We start from the raw sequence: 27,865 nt of genomic DNA, 5'->3' as shown, positions 1-27,865 counted from the left end.
TGGACGATAAATCACGTGTACAAGAATAAGACAAAAACTTTTTTTTTTTCTTAAAAAGAAGTGTTTTATTTCCTTTTTAACAAAGCCCAATACAGATTTGAAGCAAAACTGGGGGAACACTGGTCAATCTCAATCCAATCATCATGTCTGGGGACACCCACAAAAAGATGAGCTTCAAATAAAAAAAGAAGAGAGACACCTAAAATAATCATACAACCCAGAACTGGGGCAAAGAAAATAATGGTGCATGTTGTCGAGACAGAGAGAGAGAGAACTATAAAACAAGATTAATTTGACAAACAAGAAGTTCATGCCAGCAGCTGTTGGGGAGGGAAATAAAACAGCTTTAAAGAACCCAATAATAATAGACCTAATGATACATCTAAACACGTTTTAGTCGCTTGTTTAAGCTGTACAGTTCTGCCATGAGGGGGGGGCGACGATAATATGCAAGAAAATAATTCTTTTATCTTTTGCTGTCTTTAATACACATGTAGACGTTTTTTCCACAAAGAGAAGTTGTGCCAAAGTTGAGAGAATTAAGAGTCAAATTCAACGTTGGGTTAAGTTTTTTTTTTTTTTTTTAACAACTAAATTTGTTACACAAAGATATATTAGAGTTTACGTCGACAGCTGAGCTGACCGTGAGCACATTTTGGGGCTGGGGGGTAAAAATATCACATCATTTTAATGGCAGGTAGATCTACGACTGTGAGACACATTTATTATTAATGGCGGATGTTTTGTCTTTGAGCGATGTAGGTTAGATTGGGTCGGGTTTTTTGTGGCTTACTTTGAAACACTTCCCGCTGGGTTCGCGCGTGTACCGATAAAACCGGACTTGTAAAAGTCGAATAAAAGATGGGGAAAGAAAAATATATATTTGAGCCGTTGTGGTTTTTCCGTCGAGGACTCCTCTGAAACACGTGATCCTCTCTCGGAAATATGAAACGACAGACAGATCTGAAATGAGCTGATCCACCCATGTAAACACAGTGATTTTCTGATACAGAAAAATACTAAGTGGACGATGTTTATATTGATCTTTAATAACAATATCCATCTGAAAACACCAGTCTGCTCTGATATATTCTCATGTGGGAACATATATATTTTATAACAAAATAAATCTATACTGTTGTTTGGGTGGTGATGGTCGCTAAGGGTCGTACACTCCCATCATCCCCGTTTCTCTGAGTGCTCTCTTTGTCCGCCCGAACAAAGAACTTTAGCTCTGTTAGAAATAGTACTTGTGACCGAAGCAGCTCAAATACTCGAGAGGCTCTGCCTGAGAAGAACGTTAGTTCGAAGCAAAAAAGAGACTAATAAAATACTCATCTTTTCCATCTGTATACCAGCTGTTAAAGTAATTTATAATAAAGTGTATGTTGCTATTATTATCTTTAAAAATCAGAAGCAGTTTTTTTCTGTATCGTAGCATTTTGACACAAAATATCCTCGGGGGGATATTTACACAGGAAAAGATACTTTTCAAGCAATAAAACAAGCTTATATCGTCGGTCTGCAACAGAAGAGAACACAGTCTGAAGACGTCACGGAGAAAGAATTGCATAGCAGATCAGAAGAGAACGAAAACAGGAGCTGATCCTTTTTGGTATGGTGCACTTTTTGATTCATGACGTTTTGCACATTTTCACATATGTACATGAAATAAGAAGTCCATTCATAGTTTCTGCCCACAGTTTTACTTCTGCGCTGTGACGCTCGACAGAGAGAAGGCCGGGCGTCTTCTCGCCCGCTGCGCTCGTCTCTCAAGAGTCCATAGGAGTCTTTTCAAAAACAAAAAAAAATTAAACTTTGTTTAAAAAAGTGCCATTTTGCTACATTTATCAGCCGACCCGAGGCCTGCTGAGAACAGTTAACACACGCACATGTGTTACACTCCCCCACAAACGTCACACAGTTTCCTGATTCTATGAGTTTTGGTCACATGGACAATCACACACGCTCACTCACAGACACACAAACACTTGTGCATAAACACACACACACACACATAGATGACATGAAAGGTAAAAGAAGAAGTGGAAAACAGAGTTGTGGCCGGTGGGTACAGTTCCATTTGAAGAGTTTATCTTGCTGCGATTAGACATTCCCGGCTGGTAAAGCTTTGAAAAAGAACAAGCACCGTTAGGAAAAGGCCTCAGAAGTCCTCTGCCGGGGGAGAGTTCAGCAGTTTCCGCTTGATTCTGTGCTCCCACCGAACGCAAGAGAGAGAAATCTACATTCAGACTCGCCTCAGGCTCGTGGTCGGGCAAAGTCACTGAAATGTTTCAGGCTTTTTCTTTCTCCAAGTTCGAACAGAGCCTCGTTTTTTTTTTCTCAAAACCACGGAGTCCGAGGACGTTAAATCTCCAACTCCCATGAGGCCTTTTTCTCGTGTCCGTGTGGAAACATCCGGGAGGTCCTCACCGTCTCTGCTGGGCGTAGACCGGGTACGCTAGCGTCACATTCAGAGAGTCATTGTGCTGGACCAAAGACGTGTGCTGGTAGTGAAGAACGAGTTCTTTTAAGGAGCTGTACAGGTTGTACGGCTCGGCAAAGCCATAACCTGAGGGGGTCTTGTTGATGACGCAGTGCTTCACCTCGCCGTCCACGCTGTGGAGAGAGGACAAACAGGCGGTCACAGGCTGTTCTGTGTCGGGCAATAACACTGTTCTCTCTCTCTAAGTGCTTTTTTAAAGACTGAACTGCTCCCTGTTTTAATGAACCAGAATAATCAGTTTCAAGCTCTCTTTTAATCCTTGTTCTGTGCAAGAATGTGTCTCAAACTTAGAGTTAAATAAATCAACTTGATTTCTGATTATTGGAACATTTTCTGTCTGCGTTTCCAGGCTGAAAAAACAGGAACTTTAGGACTTGCTCTGTCAAACCTCGCCTGTTATCTTCACATGTAGACATTGAACTGAGAGGATCTAAATGTCTGGTATGAACAGGAGGAATAACTACAGCTGGCACAACCTGTTCCTAAGATCATATGGGCACCTAACGTCTGTTTAAGGCTTGGCACACGTGCTGATACGTACACAACGCTGCAGGCGTAGCATCCTGCTTTGCTGCTGTCTCGAACCAGGAATGTTCCGTCTCTCTTGCCCTGGAGGAGAGCCTCCGCCTGTAGCCGGTTGATGTTGCCCAGTTTCCAGGAGCGCTCGTCGTGATGAGGAAGGTCCTCGTCGTCCTCGACCATCGAATATTGACTGGAAAAGAAAAGAGCACAGAAACGTAAGCTTTGAGACGACAGGCGGTTTCGTTTCCTGTCGTGTTTGAGATGAAAAAGTGGACTCACTCTTCTGTGTTCTCGTTCTTGATTCCGAGCCACTCGTTCAGCTTCTTCTGTCTGACTCCCTTCTGGGTCAACCACCTAGAAAAGAGAGACACACAAGGACGTTAGAAACCAGGGCAGACCCATTTCTTCTTCCCCCGGAGGGAACGTTTAAGCTTCCGAAGCAGCCGAGGTGACCGTTACACTCACATGAGATACTGGTCTCTGGTCTTGCGGAGCTGGATGAGGTCGGGCTTGATGCTGTTCATCCTCTTGTCGATCTCTCTGTAGTCTGCAGCCTGTTTCTTCAGGTCCTCCTCCAGCCGGCGCTTGCTGTCCACGATCTCACTTATCCGGGACTTTAACTTCTCGTAGTTTCCCATGATCCTGCAAGAAGGAGTTGTGAGTATTTTCCCACATTTATTATCTTTTTTTGTTACTTGTTTTTAACGTAAAAGGATCTTGTGAGGCCTCGTGTTTACCTCTGGATCTCCTTGTCGTTGCCTTCCCTCCTGAACTTCTCGATGTACTCCTTGCTGTACCGCTCTTGCGTTTGGCATTGCTCCTCGAATATCTTTATGGTTTCGTTAAAAGCTTCGATAGCCGTCCTTTTCATTTGGATTTCCTGCAAGCAGAGGGACGTTATTAGTGCATGTCGTACAAATACTGCTGTTGTAATGTGTGTGTTTGTCTCTGGATGGTCCTCACCTGTGACGTTCTGGTGTACTCTTCGTACAGGCGGTCGTACTCTTTGTTCTTCTCCTGGTACTGCTGGTGGTACTCGCACAGCTTCCTCCCCACAGCTTCGATGTTGTCTTCTTTCACCACCTGATCCTGAAAGAAGAGGCAAAAAGTTGCAGTTAAATCGCTCAAACTTAAGCTTTATAAGTGCGAGTTAGTTTAGACGGCTCTGCTGCGTACCTGCTGGTGTTTGGAGACGGGGTACAGCAGCTTGACGTCGAGCTTGGGGTTGTACTGAGCAAGCGACTCGTTGCGATAGTGGTTGATGAGCTCGACGACGGAGCTGAAGGTCAGCGGGTCCGAGAAGCCGTACTTTCCGTCCCGGTGGAATATCTTAATGAGCTTGTTGTTTCCTCCTTTCCTGCAGACCGAAAAAAGGAGAAGGAAACCGATTAAACTAACCGCCAAAGAGGAAATCAGCTCAAAGCGAAAGAGGAAGAGGAAGAGAGCTCACCTCAGAGTCAGAGTGTAGTCGCCGTGCATCTTCGTCGAGGCGTCCCGCACCAGAAACGTACCGTCGGCCGTGTCCCTCAGTTTCTCGTTGACCTCCTCCCTCGAGATGTCTCCCCAGTACCATTCGGCGTCCTGCAGAGCCATGTTGTTGTTCATACCGTTGTTAGTCACAGAGGCGGGCTTGGGTGGCTTTGGAGGTAGAGCTGTGAGAGGAGGGAGCACAGGAGGTAAATAAACCAGCTCACATTGAATCCTCAGCTTGAACTAAACGGTGGATTTTCTGCCTCGTTATCAGCGGCAGATGACAGATAAAAATAAAGCATTTTGCAGAGGCTGGGAGTCGAACGCACGCTGTGTAACTCTCTCGCTCATCTTTTTTCTCTCCATTGATTAATCGCTGAAAAAAACGCTGCCCGTCTCTGACAGGGAGGGGGAGGCGACGGTGAGGCAGTGGGAGGGGAGATGAGGCATGAGTCAGGGAGAATGAATTTCATTCAAAAGAAGGAGAGGTCTATAAATATTTCCTCGCTGCAAAAACAGCAGGAACGATAGCGTTATGTTTTCATGCAGAGAGAATTATCTCCTTCAAACAGGAACGGTTCAAATGCACATTTTAAATAAGAGACGATCGGATGCAAACGCTCGGCTTGCGGTGGATTCCCCTCCAGCTTTAATGCAAAATAACCAGATTGATTCACCACTGATGATCAGCCCTTTAAAGCTCCTTAAAGCACTGAGAGTTAGCTTTGCATTGCTTTCATGGTGATTAAAACAGACGTGTATTTTTCTCTGCTGTGAATTTAAAGAGGAAAACCTGCAGAGGCTGCCGAGCGTAGCAGAGCTAAGGTAACAGGCTATTTTTAACCCACAAATCTGCACTGCCTTTGTTCACTCCCTCTGCATCAACACTCTTTCTGCTACAACAGACCGAGCAACTCGCTCCCAGCGGCGGCAGCAGCCGCGTTATCTGTTGCCAGACAGATTGTGACACGGCAGAAAACGCAGAGCTTTCCAATCTGTGCACCAAACGCTGCCTACCCGTTCACCCACACAAGCACATGGTTTCCTCTGCGCTTCTCGGCACGGCTGCCTTCCAGCCCGGTCGCAGGATTACAAGAAATGTCTGCTTCTTAAACCCGCTCGTGCACGGTGAAGCTTTAGCTCTGCAGACTGACTGCAACACAAAGACAGCTCCTCTTCTTCTTGTTTAAACGATCGCCTAAAGATCCATCAGAGCCATTAAGGGCAGCCTGCTCGGTAACGTGTTACATCACTTACCACAGCCAATCAGAAGGGGGGTCTGTCACCAACCGCTCCTGCATCTTTCATTTCCTGAGAGCGATGAGGTCATTCTGAAAGCCCAGTACCTTTTTTTTTTACCTCTCTGCTTCAATTCTGTCGCTAAACAGGAAATAAATCTCTCTGCAGAATCCAGCGCTCTGTCCTAGCATGCATCCATGTTAAACGCAAACGTGCAGCATCTCTGTACACGCAGAGAGGAGGGAAAAAAGGGAGCTGCAGCCTGTTCCATGCTTTCCCTCTGTCATCCTCTCTCTCTGTGGCCACTGGCTCTCCTGCAGGTCTGCTCACGCCCCTCCTCCCCGCGCGTGTCGTGCGGAGGGGTTTTAGTCCGTCCCACTGCTGGCACTCAGACAAAGCCAGCTCTGCTGCAGCAGCACGTACGCAGCTAAATTATAATGCCTGAGCCCCGGTCAGCGGCACCCGGAGCTCCAAAATACGCCTGTAATCCCACAGCGTGACACTCGGCATGACAGAGATAGCTCCCCTGATATCCTGAGTGAAATTAAAATAGGCCTAGTTCTAGGTATAAAGGATTGGAGAGGAACGCGGTGGCAGTCGCTACAGGTTCACGTGGGGATCTGTTTGAACTCTTAAGAAGTCACAAAACCGGACGCTTTAAATAAAAAGCAGCGTCTGAAACACTTTCTGTCAAAGCCTGTAAAATGTCTGTTTTGTTACGAGCTGTGAAAAGTCTGAAAGCGAGCGTCTGCAGGCTTTTAAAGACCTCGATTTATCCTGTTCCACTACAGCAACACTCAGCCTGCTGGGGGAGTTTAAGGCCTCTTTGAATCTTACAAATCTCCCATAACTCTTCATCAACTTGCCCCAGAGCGGAGCAGACTTCTACATATGCAGCCTGCGAGAACAGATCACAACCACACAGCTCGAGCAGCCGCCCGAGGCAACACAGCTCGCTGACAGATCTGACTGGAGGCTCAGAGAAAACAAAAAGAGCTATTACACTTGTTCTGTTCTCGTCTCGAGCTGCGGCTCTTTGCGTCTTATTCCGCCTCTTTTGGTTAGCGCCTGAAGGCAACAGGAGAAACAAACCGTCCCACCTCTCTGTGGTCGTTCCCAGAAAGGTGTAGAACATGAAACTTACGTTGCAAGTTGTGCATGATTTGGTGAGTCGTCTTTGTAGCTTCGGTTTTATTCCCAAACGGTAAAATAAATCCAACAGAGTTACTTTCAAGTCCTGAAGTAACGCTCCATTTCATAGTTCAGGCCAGTGAGAAGCTCGATTATTTAATACTTCGGAATAAAGCAGGCTGCGGCTTTATGTGCTTCTTAATGAAATCCAGGTAATCCGCTCGGCGTGAGGCAGGTGCAACATGCGACACAAGTGGAGCTGAGTGACTGCTCGGTTCCTGCTGCGAGTGTGGTACACTCTCTCTCTCTCTCTCTCTCTCGCTCGCTCTCTCTCTCTCTCTCTGAGCTCTGTGAGGCCTGCTCGCGTGGAGGCAGATAGTTAATGATTAGCGGTAGCTGCTCCGGTGTCAGTGCTGCCTGTTCTGAAAGCGGCCGCTCGTGCCAGCTGCGTGTGTGTGCGTGTCTCTCTCTCTCTCTCTCTCCCTCTTTCTCTGTTTGCAAAGGAGGAGGCGGGAGGGAGGGACGACCAGAGGGGAGAAAGGGGGGAGTTCAGTCTTATGATTAACTTGCAAAGTTTCAAATATTTGCTGAGCTGGGCACTTTGAGGCAGGGAGGACATGTGGAGGGAGGGAGGGAGGAGAGGAGGAGGGAGGGAGGGAGGAGAGTGGCCCTAGAAACTGGAAGCAGCCCTCAGTTAACAAGAAGTGCTCTGTGGAGCAGGCCGACTTTCCAGCCAACCAAATCTAAGTGGGCCTTTTGTCGCTTACTTAAAATAGGCAGGCAGTAACTGGGAGGAGGCGCGCACACACACACACACACACACACACACACACACACACAGGTCATTGACAGAGCGTATATGTGTGTTTAGCAGGCTTTTCTTCCTCTCTTCCTCTTGTCGTGCGTCTGTACGAGACAGGTGACTGACACCAGTTTGCCACGCACTAACTCCGTCCGCCTGGGTCATGTGTTTATGTGTGTGCGCCTCAGCGCTGGGCTCTTGCCCACCTGGCCGCCCTTCAATCCATCCATCCAGCGAAGCAGCGAGCTCCCGCAGGTGCAAATTACCGACAGCTGAGAGTGACCCACGCACAGGGACATTATAAATAGACCCTAACAGGTAATAAAATGTTTAAACAGCCACAGCCGGCCTCTGGGCCTCTGGGGCCAGCCGACGACAGTGCTTTTAACTAGCACTGTAAAAACAGTGTCCCACGCACACACACACACACACACACACACACACACACACACACACACACACACACACACACACACAGAGAGGACAGACCTCGTCTCTGCAGAGCGGCCATGAACACTGACTTTGTGCAGCTTGAGGTTTGACATTTTATATCGACTTACAACCCACTTGGAAAACAATCTGTCCCGAGAAGGAAACCCGAAAATGAAACAAGATTTTAACAGCTTTCTGCTTTCATACCTGCTCCATCAAATGTCAAACGGAAACTCACCGGTAGTCACCGTCACTCTCAAACCATGTCTTCCTAATGTTGCAAATACATGCATTTGATTTTCAAGCTTATTTTTCATCAGTTGGTTCTAATTTGTCATCTTATGTTATGCATTAAACTTTGCACCCTTACTTCCTTATTTTCACTGTTGCTATAAGTTGGTTTGAACTTTGCATCTCACCATTATTGGAGCTTTATCTCTGACTTTACATCTGTTTCATGCACAGCACATGTTGCATGCGTTTCCTTATTGTAAAGCACACTGAGCTGCATTTCTTGCACTTTACAAATGATGCTTATATATATATATATGCAAAGTTGTACTTGTGCCTGTGGCAACTTTGTGCACCGTTTCATTAACTATAAAACCCAAACGTTATATATATTTTTAACAAGGTAACCTGCAAACCATAAAGCAGAAGCATGCATCCTCTGCAGCTGTAGATGCAGTTCAAACACGCTTATGTAACTGAGTCTAAGAGGAAATGTGTTGCAGTCGAAGCACTTGTTTCCTTCACTGACCAGCACACGATGCTTTAACTCTAACTTTGCTTCAGCCACACAAGAGTCAGTCATTCCCCTCTCACTTGTGCGCCCTGTGGCTCCTCTACAGCTGCAGCAGTTGCAAGTCTCGACACCTTTCTTCAAAGCTATTAATATTTCAGGTCGTTCAGTTCATGTTCTGCAGCGTTTGAGGCCCTGCAGGATGCACATGCATGTTCTGCATTGGACAATGAGTGCAACAAAAACTCCCCAGCAATGCAAAGCTAACCAGCTTTGCATTTTTAAAACACATAAATAATATGCCACCATCCTGCACAAGCAAACAGCGCTTTAAGACGTTTTGCATGATAGAAGCAGAAGAGTTTCAGTACCTGGAGCTGCCTGGCTTTCAGTCCATTCACTGGTCACCAGAACCTCAATGATCTTGATGTGAGCATCCGAGCTGGGTTCACAGCTGTGGGAGGAAGAGGGCAACAAAAAAGGAAAGTTAAACGAAGTGGGTGTTTTACAGGCCAGGTGACTCTGCTGCTCAGTGCTGCTTTCAATCTGCTGCTGATTCAGGCTTAGCTACTTTAATTGTGGCGCACAGCTGGTAAGTAGAAAAGCTCCAACCTATATCCGTGTACAGCTGAAAGCCATGAGTGCCTGACAGCCTGTGCTCTGATGAGTGTGTGTGTGTGTGTGTCTGAGAGTCAGTGTGTGTCAGCGTTGCATGACTGAGCCTGTGTCTGTCTGCTGTCTATCTCTGACAGAGCGGTGGCACGATGGCCGCGGCTGCTCCGACACCCACCTGGTGGTCTGTTGTCTGAAAAACACGGGGCTGAAGATCTCGCCCAGTGCCCGGGCGCTGAGCAGGTTCTTGGAGCCGTTTTGGCACACTCTAGCGAAATGCCTGAGCACACAGTGGAGGGTGAGCCAGTACTGGGGAGGCAGGCTGGGGCTGCTGGCGATGCGACGCAGCAGCTGGGCGCATTCCTCAGCATTCACCACCTCTGTTGGAGCAGACGAGAAACGAGCCGGGAGGTCAGCGAGACAGACAGATGTGAAAAAACTGATCAGAGCAGGAAACTCAGAAGAGAAAGAAAAATGAAAGACGTTCAAAAAAAAATATGAAGGGATGGAAAGAAAGCGTCATGTGCAGTTAGGTTTGGAGACCGCAGAGAGATTGTGTGGTTGACAATGAGCGTAAGGTACACTGGCAGGTGATTGGCTGCCTCGAGATGCTACAGATAAACTTTCAGGCTTCTTTTAGTTCCTATTAACCACAGATATCCTGTTTCTGGCCATGTGACGGCACGAGAATGCAGCGCTGCAGAACGCGGTGCGGTGTGAGAATTGTCTCTGTGCTTGCAGCAGAAGAAGCAACACAACGTCAGTTAAAGAACGTGCAGAAACACAAACTATAGTAAAGCTTGTGTACGTCTTTGTGGGCCAGAGGGAACTGACGAGGTCTTGTGGTTTTGTGTTCAAGTACTGAATGTGCAGGGGCTCATTACGTCAGCACTTTGGTTTTAGGTCAGCTGTACTAGGTGACAAATGATTGTTGGATCTGTGTTAGAGTTGACTGCTCTCACCTTTGACTGTGTGCACCATCTGAGCATACATTGCACTGGGGATGATGGGCTGGGGGAGATCCTGCAGGTACCTGCGCAGACCGTCACACAGGACGGGGAGCTCCAGCTGATCCAGGTCTGCTGAGGGAGGATCTGATGTGCAGAATCACAGAGGCACGATTAATACTAACACTCCCTGCACGGTGCAATCTTTAATTAAAGGCATCATGCATAGGCAGACACGAACATGCACTGCAATGCGAGCGTCACAAACGTGCCTTTTCTGCACACATTCAAATCTTTTTCAGTCACCACACACTTAAAACTCGATCCGTCTTCACCACTGACGCAAGTCCTTTTTTTTTAGACTTCCTCTCTTCTGTCTTCTTCTCACGCGCTCAAATAATGGAAACTAGGTTTCATACAGGTAGTAAACAGAGGTGATGGAAAAGAAGCTGCTTACCACAATCAAAATACTGTCTGACTTCGAGTCCACCACCAGCAGTGAATGTTCGGTATAGAGTCGGGTTGTCCAGACCTGCAAGAATCAGTGAGACACGAGTCATTACATCTTTTAACTCTAACTTAACCGATGCCGTTTTGTTCGTGTGATTCTGTGCAACAGGTGAGAGGCTTTTTCTCTCAGTCACGCTCACCTTTCCTCTCCACAGCCTCCAGCAGTCTGGCCAGCATGGGGGGAGTCGTCTCTGGGAGGGAAAACTGCTCCGTCAAGTCCAGCAGACAGAAGCCTGGAAGAGATGGTGACAGATTGTCAACCGAGGTGTTAAACATGTGAAGAACCTACTCTGAAAACACGAACGCACGAACGGCCAGTGAAGCGACCGCGACCGTTTATCTGCAACCAAAGGATTCAGTCAAAACAGGTTCTCCAACTTGAAATAAATGACCTCCATTGGAGACAAGTGCATATTTAACGCAAGTGTAACCTTAGCGTACACCGAGTGTTAGCATGTGACAGATCCAGATGTTGTTGAAGGCTGCAACACTTCAAACCCAACATATTCAGTTTATAAACTTACAACAAAAGACGTCCTAACACACGTTAGTCATTTTGCTTTAAGAATATTATGTTAATTTCAAGCTTCATCTTTCACTCTGTGTTTCCTGTGGAGTAGCTTAGCATAATTTACAGTTAAAAAACCTCTGCTCCGTGCAGGCCCTCATACAGCCTCTGCCCGAAACGACTCAGTCAGTCCCTTTCAGAAACCCTGCACCCTACAAGCCCGCTTTCTTCTGATTGGCCAGCTCTCTGAAGCCTGTGATGTCACTAAGTGCAGCGTGTAGAAAAAACTGTCGTTCACAGCAGCCTGCAGACTGAGCTGAGCAGCCTGGTGATTTCTCCCAACATACTTTTACCTACAGATCTGAAACTTCACCCACGTTTAGACGTTTGGATATCCAACATTGTAACAATATATATATATATGTCTTAAAATGTGAAACAGCATAATACCCCCACTTTATAAAAGATCCCAGACAATATGCAATGTTTTAAACCAAATTCTGACAACGAATTTGAAGAGGAAAATTTACAAAAATACCGATGTGGTGGCCATTATAGGAACGTTTAAGCTAGGATGCAAGTAGACTTTTTCTAAGTGGAGTTTGAACTGAAATGACTCTGAAGGCCCCAGGAGGCTGTTTTTCTTAAACAAATAACTTTACATAAGAATATTTACCATTCTTATGCATTGTCAACAAATTCTAGTGAGGACCGCCGGCTGCTCAGCTGTGAAGCTCAGCGCTGAAGAAAGTGCTTAGAGTGTTGTAAACTATGGAGTCAGAGCGCAATCAGCTGGACAAACTATGTGTTAACATGCTAACACCAAGCTTTTTGGCTTAGTGGGAAAGGTTACAATCAGCATTCAGACCCGGGTAATTATCGCCTCAGCACCGATCGGCATCAATGGGAACACAAAACCCGTGCCGACATGCTAATCTCCGCCCCCTTTCCGCATTTCCGTCTGTAACTTCTGCGACTCCTCGTCGTCTCAGCTACAAATTCTGTCCATCTCGTCAGAGCAGCGCTCGAACATCGTTACAAATTTGTCGACACCAATAAACAGACTGAATGAGTAATAGATACAATACAGACCTAACCACCGTAACATCTTCACTGTTTACTAACCGTGTTTCGGGTGCATTTGTGACATCAAACGGTGACGCAGCAGAAAAGAGACCGACAGGAGTATACTTCACTGGCAATGGGAACAGAGAGCATTTATTAGCGGGTCTTCCCGGGTCATAAAGACCCGTGTCACACGCTAAATTTGTTGGGAAAGGGTTATAAGTGTTCTGTAAAAAAGTTTTAATATTGGCATTTACAGGCAAACATTCGCCAACATCGGCATACCTGTGATGGCTGATATCGGCCTAACAGATATATCGGTCAGGCTCAAATTTAGAGCACTCCTTTGATGGATGAAAAATGTTGAAATAAGAATGATTCCAGTCTTTGTGGTGAGTTCCAAAAAATGTGAGCAATGCAGGAGGAAATACTTTTCCTGCCTCGATGCCTAAGAGCAATTTTTCTACACATGCAAAATGCAGAAATATCTCCCTCAGCGTGAGAGCACAGAGGTGCTTTGTCTGAGTGGGTGCTAAATTTAGACCAAAATGAAACATAATCGTGACTGAGAGAAACTATTGTTTCATCCTGTAGCTGTTTCACAACATGGTGGCTTTTAGGGGATTTCACTTTTTGCTCTGAGACGAGTGGTGACAGCGGTGGGGTGCTTTCTGGGACGCAAGTTTTGTCTTCGATCAGCAGATAAACAGAAAGAAAAAGTGTCCCATACAGAAGTCAAATGACCTGCGAGTCAGGCTCAGAAACTGTGATTAATGTCCCATGTGACATTAAATGGTGAGTCCTGTGATTCCTCAGCAGCAGGAAAGGTCGGCTCGGGCGCATGACTGTCAGACCTTCAAAAGGACGCAGGCACGAGACCAAAGGGCCGCCTTCAAAAAGTAAAAGGTGAGTATTTACAACACTAAAGTCGGGCTTTGGTGGACCGGGGAGCTAAGCAAACACCCTGTGATATGAGGTAAGCCAGGTCTGAGTTTCCCCCCTCAGAACTCTGCGTCCAGGTGTGGACATGAAAGGATGAAGGGGCTGGCAGGGATTTTATTTGGATTTGGGCAGGCGTGTTTTGAAGAGGCACTTTTCTGAAAGGCTCAACTGTTCCACGGCGAGTCCGCAGTTTCAGAATCCAGAGAAACCATGAATGGGCGCCTTTCTCGCGACCGTATTTTTCTTTCTCGCTGCCTTAAAAAATTATTACAATTTTTTGAATCGGGCATGAAAGCGGGCACCTACCGCTCCCATTGTTGCATGCGTGCAAGTCATTACTAAAGGAACTGCCCTCTTCCACCCAAGGAGCGTTCAATCAGGCAAATAATGAACCACTTCATCCAAATCCACATCCTCTTTGGCTGCCGGAGCACACAGGCTGGCATGTTGCGTGTGAAGGGATCTGGCAACCAAAGTCCTCCTAACCACAGAACACACAAAACTGCATGTAGGACAACTGGTCATCTGGAAGACATTATTGGAACTGCAAAGCTGGAAGAGGGAGGAGGGAGCGGAGGGGGTTTCTCAGAAGCAATGAACTCTGAGATGGAACACCAGAGTTTCCCTAAATAGAGATGGAGACACGCAGGGCTGCCATCGCACACCTTGAAAGTGTAGCCTTGCTCCCAGACAAGATATCTAACACGGCTGCCGTTCAGCGGCCAACCTTTTTCTGAGAAACTCAACTCACAACCTGGAGTTAAATTTAAACGCCCGACCCACCCACGCACAAAGTTCAGATCTATGAAAGTTACCCAACTGCAATAACCCGGGGATGGGCGACTTTTACAAAGGCCTTCTGACAACGTAAAGAGGGTTTAAAGGGAGACAGTAAAGACATCCGTTAGGACAAAGAGCAGCGTACAACACAATACGTCTATTTTAAAGCGTCTGCCTCGGGTTCCTCCAGCAGCTTGGTGATAACGGCTAAAACAAGACGACACTCCGAACCATTCCAAAGGTTTGTATTTATTTACTCCATCTGCGGCTGGCCTTTGAGTGACACCGGGCAGGCCGCGGATAGAGTTGCTTCTCGGTACTGTCGACGATGTGAGAGTTTCGGCACCGATGGGATTGTATCAAGTAGCAGACGAAATATGGGAGTAATGTTCGGAGCCATCAGTGATGATGTCTGAGATGCTTTGGCATGCAATCAAACGATCGACATGCCTCGACTCGGCCGCCGCTTATAACCATGGAAACGCAGGAAGATACACGCATAAATCATGGCAACCAGATATGTTTTAAGGTTGAGCTGGTCCTTCAAATGTTTGCAAACACATGAGATTACTGTAACTTTTGCAAGAGCTTCAATGGTTTGTCTACCAATCAAAAGAAAAATAATGAGCAAAGATTTTGACTATCCACCCCTCCGTAAGTAAGATTTAAAGGGCCAGTTCGCCGATGTTCAACCTCAGTCCTATCATGCTATCATGGGGAGCTAGTGCCGTTACACTCTGTGCCTTTGGAGGGCGCTATTCGCTTCTCCAACGGGCCCTGGAAATCCTCCAGACTACGTAAAACGCGTCATCTGGCAGAAACCAGGGAGCTGGCTGAACTACACTTCCACAATCTAGGACGCCCGCCTCCGATGTCTCGTTCAAACCGTTAGGTTTGTTATGTAGACCGCAGACCCGAAGATCCATCGGTATATTCTCGGCGTCTCTCGCTGGGCCGTTCTTTGCAGAGGGAGGGGCGCGATGCATGCTGGGTGTTGTGGGAATGTAGAACTTTCTCCAAAGCTACGGCGCCATTTTCAAATATTATTGTTTCTATCGATTACAGAGAACACCAGCTGTGACTGACAGACTGTTTCCTGAGATTTCCTGATTCTCTCGGTTTTACATCCTATTAAACGGAATACGTTCAGGTTTGTGTTGGTTGGAGTTATAAAACACTTGGAAGAAACTAAGATGCACATTTTTGCAGCCAACTTCAAACCTCGTTAGATTATCTAAGTGTAGCTGAGACTCTGACTCACACTAGTGAAGTCAGAAATAGCTGCATTATATGCAAAAATAAAACACCAGTCAGTTTAAACCAATGCCCGAGATGTTCTGAATAATCCTCCTTGTATTGCTGCAGTAACAACACAATGTAACACCGTTGTCTGTCTGTGTTTAAAGCAGCTCAGCGGCTGCGCACATCACGAGGCATTTTCAACGAAAGTCGGTTTGTGTGGCACCTCGGGAAAGGAGAGCGGGGAGACAGGGGCCCCTCGGACGAGTCCCTGCAAGCCTGCATGTTATGCAGACCTTCTCATCATATCCCAAATGGCCTCAGCCAGTCAGTAGTCAGTTAGACAACCGCAGGTCGAGGAAGTAGTCGATGCAGCTGCCACTGGTGCTGCTGTGGTGTGTGTGTATGGAGGAGGGGGGGGGACAATCTCCCCCGCTGAAACGGTATGTCTGAAGTGAACAAACTGCAGACTGTGGGCAGGACAGGGCTGGGGTACCACGGACACACTAAAGATAGCGCACACTTTGGATACATTTAGAGGGCCGACTCAAGTAACCAGCACTTTCAGGTTATACCGTTTCTTCTTGTCTGACAGAGAGGACGAGCAGAGGCGCGGCAGTAAAAACTTATCACCCACGGAAAGCACCTCACACTCCACCACATGTGACAGCACATTACAGACCTATACGTGCAGGAGAGTACAGAATGCATTAAACACCACAACAAGAAGGAATGAAGGATCGTCTGAAGGCCGCTGATAAACTAAGAAGGTAAAACATAAATAAATCACACACGTCCAAGTGAACATGCTTCAACATGCCTGCACCATAAGTCAAAGTATGGTACAGTTTTAAGTTACAAAAGTGGCAGGCAATGTCTCCCCCTGCAGGGTGGACGGTGCAGTGCGCATGCTAAGCAGCAGCCAATGAGGAGCCTGTTGCTACAGCCTGATGATTAACCCTATGAAGAGCAGGCCGTCAATGAATCACCACACCTACACACCTAACCGCAGCTTCCTGGTGTGCGAGGAACTGTGAATGAGCTGGTCACATACTGCACGCACACAAACTTATTACCGCTCTCAGGCAGGTTTGTATTTTTGTCATGCGTGTGACATTTTAATATGTGGAGTCAGATTTAGAGCTGCAACTCTAAATCGATCAGTTGTCAACTATTAAATAAACTGCAGACGAAATAATAAAGCAAGGAAGTAAGCGACAGATCATTTAATAATTGAAATAATCTTCGGTGCGTTGGATCTGTTGATGCATATTAAAGAAAAGGAGCAAGTCAATCCCAAAGCACCAAAAAACTTTGGTCTTTCTGCAAAATATCAGACGCATTCACCGGACACGAAACTTTGAAACCTCAAAGCTTTATTGCACTTCTGTTCTGGTTAGTTGCTAAACTGCATTTCGTTGTTCACTGCTTGTGCAATGACCTTAGAGCTGAATCTAATCTATTGTTCTCTGATGCAGCGATGACACACTTTACTGCGCTTATTTAGAAGACGAGCACGAGGAAAAGGAAGGGTGCAATATGTCTCATCAGCCCCGACAGACTGTGAGGAGAACAAAAAACCACTGAATCTGACGCAAGAGGTTTAAGATATGTAAAGTCATACTTGTAGAATAAGGTCAAATGGTTTCTCACTAAATCCAGACATAAAAAGGGTTTACAAGTAGACAAGTTGTATCGAGTAGAGCTGCAATTCTAAAGGTGTCTTTGACAACATTTCAGTCATTTTTTTGAAGCAAGAATGTTAAAGTTTTCTGATTGTAGCTTTTTAAATGTTTGATTTGCTGCTTTTCTTTGTCATGCATGATAAAAACAGAGGCGTCGTCGGGTTTTTTAAGTGTTGGTTGGACATAAAAAGTTATTTAAATATGGCAATTTGGGCTCCGGGGAATTGTGATGAGCATTATTCACTTTTTGACATTTCAAGAACAAACAATAATCATTTAATCAAGTAAATAGGTAGAAGATGGGATAATGAAAACCATGGTTACTTGCTGTCTAAGTATAAAACACTTGTTATGTAGTGGTGGTGGTTTAAAGATGCAGTGTGGGCTCTGCACTGAGAGGGTGTGCTGTAACTGCTCTTTGGTCTTCCTTGGCGCAGCAGATCATTCTGCGCACTGAGACCTACAAGAGGCTCTTTAGTGAAGTAATTGCTTCTATTTTTAATCGAACTGACCAGCAGCATGACCCAAACTAGGGAAATAAACTCCCAGATGAAAATAACGGAGGCTCTTTAAACGGAGCCTGTGATCTGCGCTGTGAGCGGCGTTATGTAACGCCACACCTCCACAGCACGAGGCTGACACGCAGTCCTCCTCGCTACACTTGCTCGTCCACCTGGCCTCCCTCTCCCCGTCAAATAAGTTACATATTTGAAATGCCTTCTTTGTTCCACTTGACTTTGTCTCTCGCTAATCTCGCTCGTGTCTTACTGCACCACCTCTTCAGGTCTATCAGTCCGTCCCCCTCTGTCTTATTCTCTCTCCGTGTCCTAATCCTGCTCGCAGACATGCCCCGACTCAAGCAAAGAAGATTTGCCAATTCAGACTTCGGTCTCTGCACACAATCAAGTAATGACACAGTTATGCACGCTTTCATGCACACCAGTCTTACTGGATTCATACACTAATGCAGCTTGGAGGAGGAAAAAATCTAATTACAGTGTTGATTTTATTGAGCCCTGAAATTACATCGCTTTTCTTTTTTCTGTCACATCTCTGAGCAGCGAGAACAGGATGTGTCGCTATTTTTTTTACCCCTTTTACACAGGAAGAGCTCTCAAACATGCCAAGTGTGGGTGAGCTGCGTTTTAACTCAGATTATAAGGTGGTCTGAATACAGTTTTGTGCATAATAAATAAAGTTTTTATTTCTGTGGATTAGTATTTAGTCAGTGTGGGATCCCATCGGCTTTAGCCTGACGACGATATAGCCTCTGAGGACAGCGGCGAACGTGCCGGGCGTGTAGCCAGCGGTTAGCGTTAAACGACCTCCAATCAAGACGTCCTTTTCCGTGTGTTTACAGAAAAAGCACCTGTTTTTCTTGTGATTGACTTTAATTAACGGCTCTTACCTTTGCTGAAATTTCAACATCACGATGCAGATAAGTAAAAAGTCAAAATGAAGCTTTGTCAGGTCTGTCCTCGAGAGGAGAAAACTTTTAAAATACACGGACGTTGAACGTTGAACGTTGAACGTTGAACGTTGAACGGAGGCCGGATCGATCTGATGCATTTAGGAAGTCAGGAAATCTGAAAACTGAGCGACTTTCTTGACACAGCGTCAAGGAACTTATCTCAAGTTGAATTTTAGATCTAGAACAGATTGTTAGCTGTTAGCATGCACATGTCTGTTTATGGAGATTAATAAGAAGCTAAATCATCGTCGGATGGCGCTGATGGGAGCCGCCTGCTTTTGTTCTCCACACGGACTGTTTTTCCTGCAGCCTGCTGACACGCGATTGGTCAGTATTACTCGGACTACAAGCGTACTACAAACGGAAACCAGAACACAAGAAAATCCACGTCCTTGCCTATGGAGAGACGACCATAAAAACTGAAGCACATCAGGAAAACAATAAAGACGTTTAATAAACATTCCTTCTTGACACAGTTTAAAGGGATAGTTGGGATTTTTGGACACTAACTTGTATGAAATACTTGCTAGTAGTGTCGTGGAAACTGGCCTGCCGCAGGCGTAGTGATACAGGATTTGTCAAGAGAGAAAAATAGTGCCGAAAAACGGCGCCGTATATGAAATCCTAGGACGCTGATTTTGTGTTGGCATCTCGCTGGAACTACGTTCAGAACCGGCCAGAACTCCGACCACGAGACTCGAGACACGAGAGGCTAGTAGCTTTGCATCCACTACACTACTAACAAATATTTCACTCAACTTGGTGTCCAAAAATCCGAACTTTCCCTTTAATGTTGACGAGCTAAAATTATATTTAAATCCAGCTTCAGCGTGACGTTAGCAGAAAGCAGATTTGCCGCTCTCGCTCTCCTCAACCGATGATTTGCAAGTAAATATAAAAGCAACAAAAAGTGTGTTTTTGTAGAACTTCTAAGATGCAAATTTAAAAAGTCACACAATTATAATTTATTATAATTAACCTCACGCCAGCAGCATGCACACTGATAACACAGGAGGTGTGGATCAGCGTCACCGGGGTCCCATTCAGCGTGCTACCATTTATTGTCCCGTTGCTTTGTGCCCCAAGTTACTGCAATCAGCACTAAGCACAATACTGATTCATCACAAAGCTACAAATCAGTCTACCCATGCAGTCTGTGCGAGCAACCCTACAGCAAAGAAGCGCCAACACATTCCTGTCCTCAGCTGCCTTTAGTCCCACACAGGAGCTCGATCCAACACGGAGCAAAGTATTAGTTAAGGTGAACGGCTGGGTTTGGTCTGCCGCCGACCGAACTGGTGACAGTCCCTTCTGGGGTGAAGAGAAGTGAATTCTTAGCAGAGACAACAATCGACTGACAGAAAGTGTTCGATACAGAAGATGTCAGCCAGAGTGCTAAAGAGGCCCCGAGAAGGAGAGCTACATTATCTCAATCCCCAGCTATGCACAGTACTCTCCTCTGTACAGCCTGCTCTCTTCCTTCCAGTAGCTCCTTTTCACAATGTGTGTGTCACATAAAAAGTGAACATCTTCCACACAGATGTTCGGTATAGTTAGTCCATGACACGAATATATGATGGGTGTCTTACTAGGCAAAAAATCCACCTTAAAAAGCCAGTTTGTTTACGATAAAATAGTCTTTAACATTAAAACAGAGACTGCAGTGTCTGTTTTATGTGGAATTAAAGTAATGCGATGCAAAGTTAGTTACATGAAAACGGCGAACATAATGATACGACTCAGACGGGAAAGAGGAGATGCCCGATGGCATCAAATATTTCTCAAAACAAGACGGGGCATGTGGGCTGATCCTTGCGAGAGCACGCAGAGTAACGACCCGTTTTTATCATAAACATTTCGAGGAATGTTCCCTCAGACCGGCTCTTGGAAGATAAAGAGCAATTATAAACACACACACACACACACACACCAGAGTAAATGTTTAACCATTATTTAGCCAGCCATTGCCTTAGACATCTGGCATGGTTACTTAAATTCACAATGGTAACAAAAGGCAACACAAACCGCCTAACTTCAAGAAGTAGCTGCCTTTTTAAGCTTATTAAAACACAACCCCTTGACTAGAGCAGGATCTGTCATACAATAAAGCAGTTATGATTAAACATATTAGCTGTGTCCCGATCCAGGGGCTGCATCCTTCGAAGGCTCCTTCAGATGCGTCCTCCTCTTCCCGGGCCACGAAGGATCCATCGGGTGCATCCTTCGCAGCCCAACGTATCCAAAGATTAATTGCGTGCCGATGATGACGGACTCTTATGCGGCCGAGGAAGAAGTAAGGGGCCCTTGAATCTAATTCTCTTTAAAATAATAGGTTAAGTTACGTGACATTAAATATGCTAGCTAGTTAGCCCGTTAGCTACTTGCTGTACTTGAAGCTGTTTTTTGGCTCTTACTGACTTCGTTCCCTCCTGTCTTGATCGCTGCTTGTGTTGTATTAACTCTCAGATGTACGTCGCTAAATGAAAGTGTAACATTGCAACTTGTTGCTAGGCGACAGGAGCAGCGTTTGGTGACGCAAGGGTACGGGCTGAAACAGCCACAAACAGGAAACCCTCCGTAGACCAGAGCGTCTCATTTCAGGTCGGCGTACGCGTCTATGCAGGCTACGAATGACTCATCCTCCGTAGCCCGCATCCTTTAAAAGGATGCAGCCCCTGAACTGAGACACAGCTATTGTCATGTGTCACGAGACTGCAGACAAGGTGATGTTATGCTAATTATGCTAACTTTCACCGTATGAAGAACAAACCACTTTATGCATCAAATCTTCTGGAAAAAAGTGTTTTTACTTACTTTTTGTAAAGTTTGAGAAAAGGAATTAACCCATCTTTGCATGTAAACTATCAAGTAACAATTGGTGTTTTTTGGAGACAAACTAAGCAACACTGGTGCCTTGGACCGATGCATTAGCTATGTTAAGAAATGTAAGAGATCTGTGAGTTGTATTCTTTGTGGCCGCTGATAAAACAGCAGGATAATTTTGTACTAGAAATAAAACTGCTTCATCCAACGCTGTTTTACTGTATGAAATCTAATTAGCGTTGGAGCTACAGGCTGAAGTAAGAAGAGCTTCCTTTCTGCTCGGCGGGCCCGGACACATGCATATTCTCTCAACTGAGAGGCCCAGAAAAGGAGCAACACTTTAATGTTCCAGAAAAAAAAGTCAGAGCGCTGGAATGAGGCGGAACAGTTTCCCAGCCCAGCCCTCCTCTCTTTCTCTCTTACCCTCTCCACATCTGCTGCACTCATGTAAACCCCTGTGGCTCAGAGAGGAGAGGCCCCTTTCCAAACCTCCATTCCCCCTACCAGAGCTGACTGTAGGAACTATCAAAACATTAAAAAAAAAGAGAGAGAGAGAGAGGAGGAGGGGGGAGGATGAAGAGCGAGAGAAAAAGCTGAGGAGTAGGAGGAAGGGGAGCGAGATCCCTTGGTGGCGGGCAATAAATCACAAACACTCTGGGAGCAACAAGAGCCCTGCCTCCATCCCAGAGCCCCTCTTCAAAGCCCCCTTGAGCATGCATGTCCCTCCCAAGGCCCCCCAAAGCACCCTGCGCCTGCTTCAGCCCCTCTACCAAGCCCCCGGCTCCGCTCCAGTCCTGATCCTTTCGCACACAACCTCTCGCTCAGGCCCTGTTGCAATCACAGGGGCTCTCTCTCCCTTACCCGCAACCTCAGGGGCCCCTTCCCTCCCCCCTCTGCGTGTCTCTCACAGCCCAGCACACAGAAACTTTTCTTCTCCCGGTGCTACATTCACACTCGCTCCGGGCTCAGCGCTGCCACTCAACCACAACACAGCCATTCAACACATGCCCCCTTCATGCAGCTCCCTCGCTCACCCTGCAAACCACAGCAAAGAATTTCACAATCGCACCACAAAAGGCAGAAACTAGAAACCTGGCAACTACAGCTGCTCTTTAGGTGAGCAGAAACGCTTCAAGCGCACATTCACGCAAGCCGCAGCGTCTTTAAAAAGATGCGAGTTTTAATTGCAGCTCAGGGTTGCGGCCTGAGCGGTAACACTGATTCAGATTTCTGAGGGGAGTTTTTACACGCAACCATAGTGAAATTCACAGAACTCGAACAAAACGAGGCATGTCAGGGTCTGCAACAGGAACAAACATGCTAAATAGAGCTTACTTTAAATCACTTGCTAAAAATGTCCTCTAACTACAGTGATGTGATGCATTTTTGTAGCTAGAAGATGCCACATTGACCCTTTAAAGAGCAGCAGTACATCTTCTGCCTCGTGGATCCGTTTCACCTCTTTGTCTTCTGCAGCAACTCATCATCTGTTCAGCGTCGCTTTGCACAAAAATGGTGCAACACTGCTAACCTTAGCACCAGCTCCAACGTGGTTTTATTCACCCACTGTATATTGTTTAATATATGCAAACAGGTAAGTCAAAATGAGGGGCTCTTTTCGTCTGCAGTATTTCTCTAAATGCAGCTAGTCTAAAAGTCTTTACCTTATCATCAACAGAAAAGCTAGCCTAGCTGTTCCCCCCCCAGGCGTTCAGGGACGGAGCAATTTCCCTTAATCACCAGCACATAGTGATCTAATCATCTTTCTCCACACTGATAAGTGAATAATATTCCCTTAAGATGTGGCTTTGTGGAGAGACACAGATGATATCCACTGGTAACATATGGCTTGCACAAGATGCTCTGGTGTACTATGGCTTGGATACACGCCAGCACCGTTGTCCTCCGGGACTGAAGCTTGGCTCAGATTCAGTGCAGCTGTACAGCATGGGGGAAGAGGTACTTGTTGCAGAAGACCGCAACTGTTTTGCAAAGTCAGCAGCTTTCTCACGTTTTATTAAGCTCCTTTCCCACTGGTCCAAAAACCCACTAACACCCGCTAACACTCTGCTTTTTTGCTTAGTGGGAAAGGCTGCAATCTGCATTCAGACCCAGTCAAATGACTCTGCAGTAGATCGGCAATGATGGGAACACAAAACCTGTGTCGACGCACTAATCCGCCCCCTTTCTGGCGCAATGCTGTGACGCGCATGAAAGTTCCCGCCGCTGTTGCGTAAATACAGAAGAACATAGAATGGCGAATTTGTTATTTGTGTCGTGCAAGATGCAGCAACACTGGCAAGACAGCGAGGTGAGAGAGCTTCTTCTGATCCGAGGGGAAGAAGAAATAAGGCGACGGGTTTCCGGCACGTTTGAGACGTAAGGCGGTGACGCAGCAGAAAAGAGTATACGCCACTGGCACATCTGCATTTATTGGTTTTACCAGGTCTGAAAAACATGCGTCAACGCGCTAATTATCAATTATCACCACATAATCAAAGCCCCTTCACGACGACGTCTTGGGCCCTGACTTTTGAGTCTAACCCAAACTTTCCAGCTTCTCGGAGTTTATCCTTTTTTTCTTATTACGTCCCCCTGAGACGATGGTCCAAACCAAACAGCTGAAACTTTGTCCAACTTTGTGGCAGTTGGGATCTAATTAAAACCATGATTCACTCGCGCTTAGTGTAAAAACCTTGCGTGGACAGTTTTACAGGAATCATTTACAGGAAGTTTGCTCACAGTTTATTTTCTGAGAGAGAATTGACAACTTGATGACACACATGATCTAAAAACCTTAAGTCCTTGAATCAAACGCATACAATGCATCTAAAGTGCGTATACATTATCCCTAAAACTGTTCTGAAATCAAATCCCAATGAGAAGAAGCACACTGGATTCACTGATTAAGGCCAAGAGATGTGGCCTAACGCTAGCTTATGTATACTTGCGCATCTTACGTCATAAGTAAGCAGAGCACTGGGTGGCTGTTTAGCTGGAAGGAAGGTAGATGTAGCTACAATGGCAGCATCCAACAAGCTAAAGTGTCAGATTGAAATAACCGAAAAGTTCCACTGCTCCTTGCAATGTCGGCAAACTTTTCTTTGTTAAGTGAGATCAGTGCATCCCTAATGAGTAAATGGTTCTGTTTCCTGTTGTTAAACTCACCTTGTTCTGAGTCTGAGTCCGTCTCAGTCTTGTAGGCCCCAGGTGCGACAGGTAAGGGTCTGAGGGGCCTTGGCTTAGGCGTAGGAGGGGAGATCCATTTCTTTCCGACGAACTCGACATATGTCCCAGGGAAGTCCCCTTTTTCCTGAGTGGTTTCATTGAAGCCTGGCAGCCAGCCAATCTCATCAGGCCTCTGCTCCAGCCCATCAGTGTACCCGAGAGCCACCAGAGCTCCTTTACTCACCAGCAGTATATCCCCCACATGCAGATTAATGTCCTCCTCCCTCTCCTTCTTGTAGTCATAAAGCGCCCTGTACTGATATCCTTCAGCACTCATATTGATCACTTTGTGTCACTGTGTTCTTTTGACGTTGAGCTTCACGGCAGTGAAGTAACTTTTCAGGTTTCTCTGATTATGTGTTTAGTCCAGGTACACATTTGCCGCAGGTGTTTTCTTCCACGAATTCTAGCAAAAGCAGTTCTTTGAAGACAACGATATCTAGCCTGTCTTCATTCTTCCACAGGCCCTGTCTCTTCTGAATGATTTCCAGTTCTCTTGGTGTGTTGCCTCACAGTATGCACCCATCAATAAATGGCCTGCAGCTGTGATCTTCAGAATGTTACCCAGACCTGAAAGGTGAGAGTGGAGGCAATATTCAACACATTACGAAAGATAATTACAGAATTTATGGCAAGCAATGCACAAATTACAACCATGGTTACATAACAAGAACATATCAGGTCATTTAAGAGATATATATCAGCACAAAGCCCCTTTATCTATTTTAACACATGGCCATGACTTATAGCAGCATTAAGAATAGTAAACACAAGCTTTTGTCAACATTTAGCGGGTTTGAACAACAAACAAGCTGTCAAAAACAAAGACTTCATTGTTTCCACTCCATTTGATTGACATGAGTTGTATTTAATCATATGAATTATATGAATAATTGTGTCGCTCACATCTCATTGCAGTACTTGATCACTTTATTATGGTCTCACCACTGCGCCAGGGGTGCATTTTGCAATTTGTGTATTTGGTTCTCTAACTGCACTCTTTTTGGGTATAGCACATTTATCTAACAATTTATCTTTGGTTACTCGATGCAGATTTGAAGCTTAGTTTGCTTGTGATCTGTTTCCTATTGCGTATGCAATGGTTTTTTGGTTTTACATGGGTTTCTGGCAAGGTTATGATTTGGGCTGGTTTTTATTTAATTAGGCATCAACTTTTACCATCTGACTACCACAAAAGTTAATAATTCCCTTGTGCATAATCCTTTTCTCTGTAGTTAATTTTTAAACGGTTTATGTACTCTTTCATTTTTGAAACGTTTTGATTTCTGTTTAGTTTTACAAGTTCATAATTAGTTTTATTTTTATTTTGAGGAATTGCCTGGTTTTAGTTTAGTTTTTATTTAGTTTTTGTGTTAATTTGTCCAAGTATTAAAAGGACAGCCTTGATTTAAAGAAGCTGAAAAGGGTAGGATGAAAGAATGCATGACATCAAATATGGTTTTCATTAGGCCTTTTTATTAGGCCAGTGTCTCTTGAGAAATCAAACAGAGCAGAACTAAGTGGAATAGCAACCACAGTGTGAATCGAGGGGGAAAATGAAAACTAGGCTGATTTTACCTGCAATTCTATTTAGTTTTAGTTTGTGTTGCATTGCTCATTGTAGTTTTATTTTTTAATTTGTAGTTTTTATTTTTATTTCAGTTAAAGAAATATTTTTTTCCACTGCTGGTTTTAGTTTTCGTTAACTAAAATAACCCTGTTTCTGGCACACTGCAGTGTTGTTCAGCCAACATATGGTTGCTAACGTTATGCATGATGCGTGACAGCTTAAATTTACTACGCTTCCACTGTTATATAACTAAATAGCATGCCTCCTTGGTTAAAAATTGAAAAACGTGTTGGAAGCAAGAAACTAAACGTTTGCAGTGCTTCTTAAAGAGATTCTTAATAAGTTTAAAGACAGTTCAACACAGTTAAACGTTACTGTGTCTGAAAAATCTAGGCAGCTGAGTGGTTAACTGCTAGCTAAGTTAGCTAGCCTGCTAATATCAAGAGGGTCCAAATGCAGCAGCTCAGACCTCTCTGCTCAGGTACCTCATGCGGGAGGATGTATTGTATTTAATGGATCGGGAAAATTAGAAAAAGGGCGTTTTAGTTGTATAGTTACTTGCGATCACTCTTAACATTGTTTATTTAGTATATCAAACAGCATTTGAGAGCTAGATACTAGCGGCTACGAGCTAGTGATTGAGCATAGAGGTCACGTGTGCCCAAGCTCAAACCCCATTGGCTCACAGAACGAGGTGCCTGAGGGAAGAGGACTGCATTTGGACCCTTCTCGCTTATATGGTCGACTAGTGATAATTAGCTATCTGTCTGCTGGGAGTAACTACAATTAACGTGTTCAAAAAGTTTTCATTGTGGATTGCCTTTTATAAAACGAAACTAGCAAAAGAGAGACAAATAAAATAGTAGTTAACGAACATCGAAAAATCGACTATTAAAACAGAAGAAAAATGCAAGTTTACAAAAGGGTAAAAAGTAACTTAAAACCAAAGTAGTATCACGAAAAGGTAAGGTTAATTACCTAACAAGTACCTTCTTAAATTATCACTTTTAAACGGTAGCTTCAACATTTGTCATGCTTGAACAGCAGTAACGCTACATACCGAGTCTGCATGAATCCACAGGCGAATCCAACGAGTCCTCTTCCTCCCACACTAATCGCTTCCACTTGATTAAACTTCAGACTTGCGGGATACTATCAACAAAACGCAACCCTTAACAAGATCCTTAACTAACAAGGTTAAAAAACAAACATCCTCCGCTTGAGTTTAAATCCGTTTAACGTGCAGGACAAACTGTTACAACCCGCACCCCTGTCCACATAACGGCACGGCTTCCCCCGTCCTGAACAAATGCTCCCTTGAACGTCGCCTCTGCGGCCAACAAGGGGCAAGACAAAGCACGGCCGCTCATTGGTCCGCGACTCTGTCAATCATTAACGTCTCTTAATCGGACTAATCAGATTCACGCTAGAGGCGGACACTCCCCCCTTCCATGTACTCTTGCACGGAACATGAAACACCTATGGAAATTACATAACTTCTGCACGCAAACCTACTGTTAACCAGGATGCTTTTGGTTTTTATTACCAGCATGTGTTCTTATACTTGGCAGGGATTATTTTCACAGCATTATCAGCCAAAGTAATCAGGGCAATGTCAATATATCACTTTACACAGTGTGG

General features: G+C 45.2%; 1 protein-coding gene across 3 annotated transcripts; it reads right to left on the bottom strand.

Moving 5' to 3' along the window:
* Positions 1–38: 38 nt before the first annotated feature.
* On the bottom strand, positions 39–27,525 carry pik3r1 (phosphoinositide-3-kinase, regulatory subunit 1 (alpha)). Of its 3 annotated transcripts, XM_069672999.1 has the most exons (15): positions 27,285–27,525; positions 24,595–25,224; positions 11,054–11,146; positions 10,861–10,935; positions 10,419–10,550; positions 9,635–9,836; positions 9,216–9,298; positions 4,479–4,680; positions 4,205–4,385; positions 3,992–4,117; positions 3,766–3,908; positions 3,494–3,670; positions 3,308–3,382; positions 3,048–3,218; positions 39–2,619 (listed from the first exon to the last, which is right to left on the bottom strand). In XM_069672999.1, the coding sequence occupies exons 2-15, from the start codon at positions 24,929–24,931 to the stop codon at positions 2,430–2,432; spliced, it is 2,187 nt and encodes a 728-aa protein (XP_069529100.1). In that variant the 5' UTR covers positions 24,932–25,224; positions 27,285–27,525; the 3' UTR covers positions 39–2,429. The 3 variants fall into 3 exon arrangements, with proteins under 3 accessions (XP_069529100.1, XP_069529101.1, XP_069529102.1); XM_069673000.1 differs by lacking the exons at positions 9,216–9,298; positions 9,635–9,836; positions 10,419–10,550; ... (2 more) ...; positions 24,595–25,224; positions 27,285–27,525 and adding an exon at positions 6,882–7,280; XM_069673001.1 differs by lacking the exons at positions 9,216–9,298; positions 9,635–9,836; positions 10,419–10,550; ... (2 more) ...; positions 24,595–25,224; positions 27,285–27,525 and adding an exon at positions 5,756–6,100.
* Positions 27,526–27,865: the final 340 nt, after the last annotated feature.

The sequence above is a fragment of the Semicossyphus pulcher genome, unplaced genomic scaffold (assembly GCF_022749685.1).
Source record: "Semicossyphus pulcher isolate SPU_LCO1_2020_fin unplaced genomic scaffold, fSemPul1.0.p SCAF_22, whole genome shotgun sequence".
NCBI classification, from domain to species: domain Eukaryota; kingdom Metazoa; phylum Chordata; class Actinopteri; order Labriformes; family Labridae; genus Semicossyphus; species Semicossyphus pulcher.
This window is presented reverse-complemented; position numbering and strand designations above follow the sequence as displayed.

What these genes read in the sequence shown, in the direction of transcription:
- pik3r1 (XM_069672999.1), bottom strand. Translation starts at nt 24,931, where the DNA reads ATGAGTGCTGAAGGATATCAGTACAGGGCGCTTTATGACTACAAGAAG. An exon ending in GACTACACTCTGACTCTGAG is followed by an intron (nt 4,386 to 4,478) that starts GTGAGCTCTCTT and finishes TTCGGTCTGCAG; the next exon opens with GAAAGGAGGAAACAACAAGC. An exon ending in AACGACAAGGAGATCCAGAG is followed by an intron (nt 3,671 to 3,765) that starts GTAAACACGAGG and finishes TCCTTCTTGCAG; the next exon opens with GATCATGGGAAACTACGAGA.